Source organism: Panicum virgatum, chromosome 9K (assembly GCF_016808335.1).
Source record: "Panicum virgatum strain AP13 chromosome 9K, P.virgatum_v5, whole genome shotgun sequence".
NCBI lineage: Eukaryota > Viridiplantae > Streptophyta > Magnoliopsida > Poales > Poaceae > Panicum > Panicum virgatum.
The window spans coordinates 26,849,981-26,863,215 of NC_053144.1; the positions used below are offsets into that span (position 1 = coordinate 26,849,981).

The 13,235-nt window shown below is 44.6% G+C and overlaps 1 protein-coding gene across 1 annotated transcript; it reads right to left on the reverse strand.

The window, feature by feature from the left end:
• Positions 1-6,159: 6,159 nt before the first annotated feature.
• On the reverse strand, positions 6,160-9,700 carry LOC120647900. Its single transcript, XM_039924711.1, has 4 exons — positions 8,234-9,700; positions 7,648-7,744; positions 6,344-6,606; positions 6,160-6,237 (listed from the first exon to the last, which is right to left on the reverse strand). The coding sequence occupies exons 1-4, from the start codon at positions 9,698-9,700 to the stop codon at positions 6,160-6,162; spliced, it is 1,905 nt and encodes a 634-aa protein (XP_039780645.1).
• Between the last annotated feature and the right edge of the window lie 3,535 nt (positions 9,701-13,235).

Below are 13,235 nucleotides of genomic sequence, written 5' to 3' on the forward strand. Positions count from 1 at the left end.
CCACATTGTCAGTTTGGGGGTGAGTTCTTGCAGACCAAAACCAGAAAACCACTCATTCCAAAACTGCCGAGCAAACACACAAGCTGAGAGGAGATCATTGATCGACTCATCTTCCTGCTCACAGAGGGGGCAGTGCTCCGGGTGAGGTAGTCCCCTGCGAGCAAGTCTATCCGCCGTCCAGCAGCGATTGTGGGCAACTAGCCATAAGAAAAACTTGCACTTCCTTGGCGCCCATGTTCCCTAGATCAGTTTGCAAGGCTAAAAGGAAACCGACCCATTGAAAAAGGCCTCGTATGCTGATTTAGTAGAGAACTGCCCTGAAGCCTCAAAACGCCATTTGTGAGTGTATTCCACATCAAATTGTAACACCACCTCCTGAACTAGTGCCCAAATATCAAGATATTCAGATAAAACCGCCACTGAAAAGTGGCCTTGGATGTCCTCTAGCCACTTGTCGTTTGTCAAAGTTTCATGTACAATTTGTTTGTTGACTCTCCTCCTTGGAACACAAGCAAATAAATTGGGAGCCAACATCTCAATGGATCGTCCATCCAGCCACCTGTCTGTCCAGAACTTTGTGTTTGCTCCATTGCCAACTTCTGAATGTATAGCAGTAGCAAACAGAGACTTGGCGCAGTTGTGCACTGGAATTGGGAAGGCGCTCCATGGCCTCTCAGGCTCAGTTTTGCCAAGCCACAACCAACGCACTCTGAGAGCCCAACCAAATCGCTGCAGGTCTAAAATGCTTAGTCCTCCAAGCTCTTTGGGCCTAGCGACTTTAGGCCAAGCTATTAAGCAATGCCCTCCATTAGCCTCCTTCCTGCCCCGCCAAAGAAAATTCCGATGAATCTTGTCAATGGCCTTTAAACACCAAGGAGGCAGGTCCAAGGCAGAGGCCACATATATTAGCATTGCCGTGAGAACATGTTGAACCAATATAGCTCTTCCCGCCCGATTTAACAGGTCAGCTTTCCATCCTGGGAGCTGATCCGCAACTATGTCAATAATTGGTTGGAGCTGAGACTGGGTCAATTTCTTGATAGAAAGAGGAAGGCCAAGGTATTTGCACGGAAAGTTCTGGACCTAACAAGGGAGGGGTGAGCTTGTACTACCGATAGATCAATCTTCAGAGCACTGAATGGGCAAGACACTGCTCTTCTGTATATTTGTTTTAAGACCAGTAGCCGACCCAAATAGCCGCAGTATGTCCTCAACCATGTGAAAGTCAATAGCAACCGGTCGGAGAAAAAGAACCACATCATCAGCATACAAAGAAACCCGATGGTGCACATTTCTTGCTGCCAACTTCACAATACTATTGAAAACGTCCATGACTAGAATAAATAGCATGGGCGATAAAGGATCACCTTGCCTCAGTCTACGCCGGTGAAATAAAGTCGCCCCAGGAATTCCATTAAGAAGGACACGAGTGGAAGAAGAGGCCAGTAACCCACTAATCAAGTTTCGGCATCTAGGGCCAAACCCCCTTTTCTCTAGGATTTCCAGTAAGAAAGGCCATGAGACAGAGTCAAAAGCCTTGGATATGTCAAGCTTCAGAAGTATACGGAGCTATTTCTGTTGATGCGAGAATTTGGCAGTTTGTTGCACAAGAACAAAATTGTCATGAATGCAGCAGCCCTTGATAAAGCACTTTGGTTTGCTGCCACCATTTCATTAATTTTGCTGGCCAACCGATTAGCCACCAGCGTAGTGACTAGTTTGGCGAAACTGTGAATAAGGCTGATTGGCCGAAATCCTTGACCATGACAGCATCCTCCTTCTTAGGCACAAAGTTAGCAGGGCTGTGTTAAGGAGTTGAAGGTTCCTAAAATTTCCACTTTGTACTGCTGCCAATGCGCCAACACACATCGGGTTTAATAATATTCCAGCACATCTTATAGAAACGACCCGTATAGCCATCAGGCCCAGGTGCCTTGTCAGAAGGTAAGTGCTTTATAGTATTTCCACACTTCTTCCTCACTGAAGGGCAACTCAAGGTCAGATAGATTGTGGTGAGAGAGCTCCAGATTATCTAAGTTGATAGAATTTTCCCTCTGTTCACAAGATCCCAGCAGCGTTTCAAAGAAGGAGAAAATTTCAGAGGCCTTTTCCTCATGGCTGGTAAGCACCTGATCATTTGAGATCAGTTTTGAGATGAAAATTTTCCTCTTACGATGTCTAGCTTGGAGTGGAACAGGCAAGTGTTTGCATCCCCTCCTTTAACCATCCAATTCTTGATCTCAACCCGGGCCATTGTCCTCTGCAGGGAGCTCAAGGCAAGTGGATGCTTCTTCAGAGAAAATAGCAGCCACTGTTCATTGTCCGACTGTAGGATCGGAAAATGCGACCAGAGGGGGGGTGAATGGGAGCAACTCAAAATAATTTCGCACGGAAGCAAACAGATCAAACTCCCAAATTTCAAGAACTTAGCAAATTAGATCCAAACGCGAGGAAACTCGAAACATAGGTTCACAAGATCACTAGAAATCTATTCTCAAAATATTATGCAAGGAAATTAAGTATAAAATGCGGATCAAGAAACCTAGATTGAAACCGACGATAAACCTGACGAAGAACAAATAAGCACGATGCAATGAAACGAAGAACAATACTTAATGATAAAGTATTAAACCAAGTACTTGTTCTTACAAAATTGCATCTAGCCTCCGCCCGATCGTCCTCCCTCTCTAGATTAGAGAGATCAACAAAAAAATCCCTCACTAGGAATTAAACCCTAGGCTAGACTGGAGAGAGGAGTGCACGCAAGAAGAGCTTCAGGGAGGCGGCTACTGTAGCGCGGAACTGTTCACGGCGGCTACTGTAGCGCGGAACTGTTCACAGGCGGCTACTGTAGCAAACGCCCAAAACCCTAAAAATGCATACCCCTCAATCCTAGGTGCCACATATTTATAACCCATAGGGTGGCACTACCTAAATTACAAATTTGCCATTACGTAAATCAAATTAACGTAATCGGCGCGTATCACTCAATATCATCCTCCACGGCAAACAATCTCGATGTCCGCGATCCTTCCATCTAGCACCATGGCGTCCCGTGATCCTCGCCGCACGACGATCCGGAATCTTCTCTCGCGATCGACAATTGTCCCCGTCTTCAGCCACGTCCGCCGCAACGAACGTCCGGGATCTGGTTTTGTGGCTTAACCAAGAAAACCGTCCACCAACGTTCTCTCGCTCGCTGTGTCGTCAGGTACAGTAGACATACACCGCACGATCTCAATCCCTCGAACGCAAGTCTTGATCCACCCTTCACCGCTCTCAGTCCATCGGCGTGGCATCATATCTTCATTCTTCACACGTCGCCGCATGTTCAGTCTCCACCTATCACCCTGCATCGACACCAACCAAGAGAACGTCACACGCACACTGTGTTGTTCAATCACTCATCACAAGGTCTAGCCCCACGGGCATCTCAATCTCCCCTTGATGAGTGCATTGACAACACCACACCACACAAATTTATCAAACAAAAATAGAGTAAAAGAAGAAAGAAAAGAAAACAATCTAACAAACTTGATCCCCAAAGACATGGGCTAGCAACAAAAGCTAGGCCTCGACACAATCAAGACAAATACAAGAGTAACTGAAAAGCTCCAAAGCTGACAAACTCCCCCTGTCAAAATGCTCAAACTCAACCTCCCCCTGAGACTCAGCAATGAATTTGTGTCACTCATTCTCCCCCTTGTTGACAAAGCACTCCATCAAGTAAAAGATACATGAGGGGACGGCACAGATAGAAGCTTCAGAGACATATATCAAATACTTATACCAGCGAACCAGCAAAACCAGCTGTTCAGAAAAGCAGCAACACAATGCAATGACCATAGAAATTTAAATTAGAACCTTTTGAAAACCAATTAGTCAGACCATGCAAACAAATTCAAAGCCAGTATCAAGCTGAAGACAAGACATATAGCAAGCTCACACGACGGGTAACAAAGCTTCCAATCAAAGTTCACTGCAAATGCTTGAATCAGGTCTATGCCATGAAAGACAAACCCGTGGCACACACAACACCTGCGACTGGGGCAAGCTGTGAGTAACCAACTTAGGCTGCCATGCCTAAAGCACAAGTCTGTATATACAAACCCAAATCTCAGCATCATATATATTGTTCCCAATGTTATATGCTGAATACTGAACCCATTTTTCTTTTGTTGTCCCTGCTGATCTGGGATCTTTTGACAGCCCCTGGACTATAGAGTGCCCGGTTCATGTGTGTCTTTGCGACACAAAGAACATTTGTTCTTTCATAGGCCCAAAAGAAGCTACATTCACAGTGACGAACCGGTCTTTGACCCATTGAAAGGAGCCAAAACCGAACCGTGAGCAAGATATATGTCGAGTATTCAACCAGATACTAGAACAAGAACATGTAAACAAGCCTGATAAAATCATGAAGTATCTGTGCTGTTTTCAAAACAAAATATGGTCACCCAAAGCATCACAACCTCTCCAAAGGCATTTATCACAAATTCGCTGAAACAAGTATAAGGCATATGTAACCGAAGCGACAAAAACATTGATACTAGAAAGGATAACACACACCAAACTCACCACGCAAACGTGCAAACGTGGCTTGATCGAGTGGTTTAGTTAAAATATCAGCCAACTGCTGACTAGTATCAACATGCTTAAGCTCAATATCACCCTTTTCAACATGATCTCTTAGAAAATGATAACGAACATCAATATGTTTCGTTTTAGAATGCAGCACAAGATTCTTAGCAACACTGATGGCACTGGTGCTATCACACAAGAGAGGAACATGAGAAAACGACAAACCAAAATCGCGAAGGGTTGCTATCATCCATAAAAGCTGAGAACAACAACTAGCAGCAGCAACATACTCGGCCTCTGTAGTAGATTGAGCAACATTGGATTGTTTTCTAGAGGACCAAGAAACAAGAGAAGAACCCAAAAACTGGCAAGTACCTGATGTAGATTTTCTATCCAAACGACACCCAGCAAAATCAGCATCCGAATAACCACACAAACTGAGCGTCGAAGAAGCAGAGTACCAAAGGCCAAATTCAGGAGTGAAACGAAGGTACCTCATTATGCGCTTCACCGCCTGACGGTGAGAGGTCCTGGGAGATGCCTGAAAACGAGCGCACAGACACACAGCAAAGTGTATATCCGGTCTCGTCGCAGTCAAGTACAAAAGTGACCCAATCATGCTTCTATATTCCTTCTGATCCACGGATTCTCCATCTTCATCAGCATCCAAAGCTGCGCTAGTCGGAATGGGCGTTGAAATTGGCTTAGCATCAGCCATGTCGAACTTCTTCAGGACATCCATTGTATATTTTCCCTGATGCACAAATGTCCCTTCCTGTGTTTGTTTAATTTGCAATCCTAGGAAAAAGGTCAACTCACCCATCATAGACATCTCAAACTCCTTACTCATCGATTCTGCAAACTTTGCAACAAGAAAATGAGACGAACCACCAAAAATGATATCATCCACATATATCTGAACTATTAGAGAATCATTGCCTTGTCTGAGGAGAAATAAAGTTTTATCAACAGAACCCATTTTGAACCCATTTTCAAGTAGAAAAGTTTTCAGTCTATCATACCAAGCACGAGGTGCTTGCTTCAACCCATATAAAGCCTTTTGTAACTTGAAAACATGATTAGGAAATTTAGGATGTTCAAAACCAGGGGGTTGTTTAACATAAACTTCCTCTTCTATATACCCATTCAAAAAGGCACTCTTCACGTCCATTTGATAAAGCTTAAAACCACGTGAGGCAGCAAAAGCAAGCAAAATGCGAATAGCTTCTAAACGAGCAACAGGAGCAAAAGTTTCACCATAATCAATACCCTCCTTTTGACAGAAACCCTGAGCCACCAATCTGGCTTTGTTTCTGACAACAAGACCATCTTCCCCTTGTTTGTTCTTAAAAACCCATTTAGTACCAATTGGTTTGCAAAAAAAAGGTGGATCAACCAAAACCCAAACCTGATTTCGTTCAAAATTTTCTAACTCCTCATGCATGGCATTGACCCAATTAGAATCAGACAGCGCATGTCCAACATCACGGGGTTCAAAAGAGGCAACAAATGCAGAATGCGCAAGGACACATTGATTTCTAGATTTATACCTTGTCGTGCGCTCATTCAAGTTACCTATCATTTGTTGAGGTGGATGGCGACGCTGAATATGTCGAGGTGCTGTTCTAACAGAAGTTGCCTCCCCCTCAATTGTAGCTGGTTCATGATCAACAATAGGTATAGCTGCAGGATCTGCTGTGGATGTGAAAAGCTCTGAAGGCCCATCGTCTATCGTGCTGCTAGGCGTCTGAATGGGAGTTGCCTCGAGCACAGCTGGATCCTCTGTTGCATCATCATCATCGTCAAGTCCATCAACCTCATCTTCAAAAATGTTTTGTCCAATCTCATCATCACCTGCACACTCAAAAGCAGAAGAGAAACAAGGCATCGTCTCGTCGAAGGTGACCTCACATGTCTCCTCGATGCGATTAGTATCAAGATTAAGAACCCGGTAAGCTCGCCCTTGCAAAGCATACCCCAAGAACAACCCATCAGAAGAACGTGATTCAAATTTGTCCAAATTTCCTTTTTTCAGAATAAAGCATTTACAACCAAATACGCGAAAATGAGAAACTTTTGGACAACGACCATATCTCAACTCATAAGATGTTTTCCCCAGAAAAGCTCTCAGAAAAATACGATTAGCAACATAGCAAGCGGTATTGATCGCCTCAGCCCAAAAACGTCTAGGGGTTTTATGTTCATCAAGCATTGTCCTAGCCATCTCAACAAGCGTTCGATTTTTCCTTTCAACAACACCATTCTGAGGGGGGACATACGGTGAGGAAAACTGATGATCAAGACCCTGTTCTGAACAAAAAGATTTCATTCGAGCATTCTTGAATTCTGTGCCATTATCACTGCGAATTGCTCTAACGACATTATTGGATAACTCATTTTTCAGCTTTAGAACAAGATCATGAATAAATTGAAAAGCCTCATCCTTGGATTCCAAAAAGAACACCCATGAATAACGAGAAAAATCATCCACAATGACGAGCACATACCACTTCCCACCAGCAGAACGAACACGGGCTGGACCTACAGTGTCCATATGTAACAACTCACCCGGTCGTTCTGTCATCACCTGAGTCACAGGTGCATGAGAAGCCGCAATCATTTTGCCATGTTTGCAAGGAGCACAAACCAAATCTTTCTCAAACTTGAGTTTCGGTAAACCATCTATCAAACCCATCGAACTCAAACGGCATAGTAAATCAAAGCTCAAGTGACCCAAACGACGATGCCACTTCCAAATGGGGAGAGAACCATGAGCAACCAAACAACGAGCTTGTCCAAAAGATTTAGAGAAATCAACCATGAAAATTCGTCCAAAGGGGGAGATTTGACAAACAAGGTTACCGATAGAATCTAGAACTCGCGAATTGCCTTTCTTAAAACGCACTTCAAAACCATCATCAAGAAGTTGTGAGACAGAAAGCAAGTTATAATGTAAGTTCCGTACCTTCGCGACGTCCTTTAGCATGAATTTATTGGTTACCTTGATACAGCCATGTGCCATCACTTTTCCTTTACTATTGTCCCCGAATGTAATGTATTCTTTACCGCTCGCGGGGGTGAGGCTGGAGAACCATCTATCATCTCCGGTCATGTGACGCGAACAACCAGAGTCCATTATCCATATGTTCTCCTCGCCTCCATCCTGCAATCAATAGCGAACACGAGAGTGAGCTAATGACTCAACACTGGGGTTAGGATAATGCAATGAAAACCAGTGCTGGGCCATTTGCTCAAAAGAAGCATTAGCAAAATCAAATCTCTCGAAAGAACGACGATGCCCACGAGGGGGAAAACGTGGCATGTCATTCCTATATGACGCAGGGGCACTATTACGTGAGCGAAAACCAGAAAAGCGAACAACTGGCACTCGTCTAGAGTCACTACGATCATAGGCACCATGTGCAGGGTACCGATCACGTCGTTCAGCACGCTTCCTACGGAAGCAAAATTCCGCCAAATGACCATCACGATCACAAAAATCGCAATGGTAAATATTTTGAGTAGGAGCAACGACAACATTAGCCTTAGAAGTGGAACCAGAAAAATCAGGCTTAAGGTTATCCAAATGTTCACAAGTTGGTGGCCATATGTTATTCAGGCTTTTGAAGTGTTTGGGTTTAACCCTCCAAACCTGCTTTTTAGGAACAGACTTGGGAGGTTCTACCACAAAACCTTCAGATGAGACCGGTGGACTCTTCTCACTGGGAGTAGGCCCATTGTTCTCACCATATGCATTCTTTTTACCAAAAGTACGCTTCAAATCATAACCAACACCAAAATGTTCACCCCTTTTAATTTGTGCAATAGTCATACCAATCTGGGGCTCACGCACAGAACACCAACCAAGGATTGTTCTCAAATGAGTGTTTTCTTCTTCTAAAGCAGCATTGTCCTTCTTTAAGATGGAAATTTCAGCAACAAAAGTAGGACAAGTCAAACACTCAGGTAAAATAGGACAAGTGTGTTTCTCCAACTGAACAATATGGCATTTAGCAACATTCAACTCAGTTTGCAAAATTGGACAAGTAGCACAAGCACCAAGTAAAACAGAACGAGAGCGAAGTTCTTCCAATTCAATCTTAGCACAATCAAATTTATCAACTAAAACAGCATGCTTAGATTGCAATTCAGAAATAGAAACCATATGAATAGAACATTCCTCACATTCTACAGCAGCAGGTGTAGCATCTTTTAGTGTTTTTAATTCAGCAGATATTCTATCATGATCAGCCTTAAGTCTTGCTAGAATTTTATTTTGTTTATCAACAAGTTTAGTCAACTCTTCAATTTCTTCTTCAGCATAATTTTGTACCTCATTATCAGAAGAGTCGTTGCTGCAGTCATATGCATCACCCTCATTTAAAGCCATAGTGCACATGCCTCCCTTGATGTCAGCAAGAAAACAGAGTCCTCCATCATTGGTCTTTTTGGGCTTCTCATCTTCGGACTCTGAATCACTAGAGTTGTAGGAGGCATCTGAATCAAAGCTACCCAGCGAAGAAAAGAGAACATGTGCAGCCTTCTTGATTTGCTTGTCAGTAAACTTCTGTTGTCCCTTCTTTCTCCCACGCCTATCACTCTTGTTCTTCCTGTCCCTTGATTGTTCCTGGCGCCTGTAGCTGTTGCCATGCTCCGGTGCCTTCACCTTGCTTGGACAATCAGCAATGAAGTGTCCACGCTCACCACAGTTGAAGCATCCTTCTGAACGCCTTCTATTTCGCCTGTTTTCATATACCCGCTTGAACTTGTTGGTGAGCAAAACAAGCTGATCATCATCAAATACCTCCAACTCATCATCTGCAATATGACACAAGGAGGACAAAGCAAAACTAGGAGTAGATGAAAGATTAGCATTAGTGTTAGTACTCCCAGAAACCAAAGCCATTGGAATATTTGAAGAAGAACCAGCTGTGGGATTGTTAAGCTTTTTTCGAAATTGGATGTCGATCTCTTTGGATTTAAGCTTACTGAAAAGCTCATCAGTTGTAAGAGTCTCATAATTAGTAGACTCAACAATCGCTTCCACTTTTGTACCCCAAACATCCAAGTCGAGTGCATGCAACAATTTGAGAGCCCTTGCATGATCATCATACGGCATAACCGTTATGTTGGCTTTCATTTTGTTGACAAGACTCAAAAATCGAGCGAAAAGATTTTCGATAGACTCACCAGGCGATTGCATAAAATTATCATATTCGCGCCTGTAAGTTTCAAATAACCGGATCTTCACTGCGTTGGTGCCCTCATGAAAATTTTGTAGAGTAGACCAAATCTCATGAGCAACTTGTTTGTCAGAAACACGATCAAATTCAGATTTGCTCAAAGCAGCAAAGAGAAAATCTACAGCTTTGTTATTGTTTTCATATTTTGTAGCGTGAGCTGCATTTGAGGGATCAGCTGGAATCACATAAGTCGTATCAATTGTAATATTCCAAATCGCAATCCCTTTCCCCTTGAGAAAGGCACTCATGCGAGCCTTCCAGTACGGGTAATCGGTTCCATCAAAAGCAGGTGGATGTGAAGACGAAGTCATGATCGCCACAAGTGGATTTCACAACAGATTAGGTATGAGAAAACCTTAACCGGCTCTGATACCAATTGTAGGATCGGAAAATGCGACCAGAGGGGGGGTGAATGGGAGCAACTCAAAATAATTTCGCACGGAAGCAAACAGATCAAACTCCCAAATTTCAAGAACTTTAGCAAATTAGATCCAAACGCGAGGAAACTCGAAACATAGGTTCACAAGATCACTAGAAATCTATTCTCAAAATATTATGCAAGGAAATTAAGTATAAAATGCGGATCAAGAAAACCTAGATTGAAACCGACGATAAACCTGACGAAGAACAAATAAGCACGATGCAATGAAACGAAGAACAATACTTAATGATAAAGTATTAAACCAAGTACTTGTTCTTACAAAATTGCATCTAGCCTCCGCCCGATCGTCCTCCCTCTCTAGATTAGAGAGATCAACAAAAATCCCTCACTAGGAATTAAACCCTAGGCTAGACTGGAGAGAGGAGTGCACGCAAGAAGAGCTTCAGGGAGGCGGCTACTGTAGCGCGGAACTGTTCACGGCGGCTACTGTAGCGCGGAACTGTTCACGGCGGCTACTGTAGCAAACGCCCAAAAACCCTAAAAATGCATACCCCTCAATCCTAGGTGCCACATATTTATAACCCATAGGGTGGCACTACCTAAATTACAAATTTGCCATTACGTAAATCAAATTAACGTAATCGGCGCGTATCACTCAATATCATCCTCCACGGCAAACAATCTCGATGTCCGCGATCCTTCCATCTAGCACCATGGCGTCCCGTGATCTCGCCGCACGACGATCCGGAATCTTCTCGCGATCGACAATTGTCCCCGTCTTCAGCCACGTCCGCCGCAACGAACGTCCGGGATCTTGGTTTTGTGGCTTAACCAAGAAACCGTCCACCAACGTTCTCTCGCTGTGTCGTCAGGTACAGTAGACATACACCGCACGATCTCAAATCCCTCGAACGCAAGTCTTGATCCACCCTTCACCGCTCTCAGTCCATCGGCGTGGCATCATATCTTCATTCTTCACACGTCGCCGCATGTTCAGTCTCCACCTATCACCTGCATCGACACCAACCAAGAGAAACGTCACACGCACACTGTGTTGTTCAATCACTCATCACAAGGTCCTAGCCCCACGGGCATCTCACCGACAAAAGGCCGACTATCTTGTGCAATTTCGAGTTGGTGGGTAATTTCCTTGGCCAAAGCAAGCTGTGTTTTGATATGTCCAATCTTCTTCTTGCTCCAACTCTGCAAGGCTTTTGTGAGGGCTTTAAACTTCATAGACAGTGTCTCCAAAGGGCAGTATCTTGCTTCTACCGAATTCCAAGAATCTGCGACCACCTCCTGGAAACCATCAAGTTGAGGCCAGAAGGCTTCAAAGTGGAATCTACCCTTCCCAGGTAGCAAGTCACCAAGACCCAATATAAGTGGGCAATGGTCGGTATCCATAGAAGCAGTACTCTGTAGTAAACAGTTAGGGAACTCATTCTCCCAATCCATACAGCAAAAAACTCGATCAAGCTTGCTCAGGGTTGGGTGAGTCCCACCACCTGTCCATGTGTACCTGTGGCCTGTAAGGGGCAGCTCTTTTAGCGCCAAATCATCCAAAGTTCTCCGGAAACGACCCATCATCGCACGGTTGAGGTTTCCATTGTTCTTGTCCTCGTCTTTATAAATAAGGTTGAAATCCCCCAACACAACCCATGGGCCAGAGCAAGCGGAACGAATTGCATGCAGCTCCTGTAGAAATTGAATCTTCTCCTCATTACCTTGCGGCCCATACACACACGTAGGCCACCACGGGTTTCTATCAGTCGGCTGGAACTGTACTGAAACACTTTAAGTATCTACTCTAGTAGAGCGAGCAGGTCCTAGATCATGCTTCCACGCCACGAGGATGCCCCCGCTAGCTCCAGCAGAGGGGGCAGAAATGTAGTGACTGAAAGTAGAGCCTAAGGCCGAGAGCACAGTTCTTTGAGATAGGTGTTCCATTTTTGTTTCCTGAAGACAAACAATGTCCGCCTTGGTAGATTCAACTAGTGATCGCATTGAGTCCTGATGTGCCACTGAATTTAGCCCTCACACATTCCAGATTGCTATTTTAGAAGGATCCATTAAATATCTTTGTATGATAAACGACCCAGAAACCAAGTTTAGCACTGGATTGCAGCACTAACACTCCTGCATTCCACAGGTACAGTCCACCCAAAAAGGGCCGCTAAAGCCTGAACGTGGGATTCAGAGAGAGGATGCCCAAAGAATTTAGCGTAGTCGTTTAGGACCTTCTGATCAACATGCTCCTGGTCTAATGCGATATCAAGAGAACGTATCACTGTCTTACGGGCTCCCGTGCTGTCAGGAATACCTGCAAACTCTGCATCCAGTCCTGCCTTTCTTCGACTTCTTCGGGGGGCTGATGTAGGGGGAGGTGCTTTTGGCCGCCGCTTCTGAACAGGCGGAGGCTGAGCCACCAGCCCCTCAACTCGCTTGGTGAGCCCGGTGATGAATTCCTCCCTGCGCAAGGCTGCTTGATCCTGAACTTCCGGTGCCGATGTTGCAATGTCTTGCAGAGTATGAGGGGAAGGTGGAGGAGGAGCAGCGGTCGCATGTGGTTGCTGTGGAACTGTAGTTGGTGGAGGATCACGTGGGCGTCTTTTGCGTCTGAAATAGACCTTGAGTTCCCCGGCAGACATGGTGGGAGGAGCAGCCGTCACAGCGGCTTCCACGAACACGAGAGCCTCCAAAGCCTGCAGAGTTGAGATTGTATCTACAACTACAGCAATGTCACATTCACTCATTCCGAGGAGGAGCCCCACCTAAGCAAACATAGAACAACGGCTTCAGTAAGTCGAAACGGAAGCCTCGACATTATCCATGCTTCAAGACCCGCATTCGACAAGGTGAACCATGATTCACCATCACGACCTTCTGCAACCTTGTTACATTCAGACTGGAACTGAAGTACATAGCCATACTGATGACAGATGAACCCATTCAGCAAAATGAAACAAAGAGGAACAAATCTGTATGGACAGTTTCAACTATGATCTGTGGCAAAGATGTCAGACTCCCGC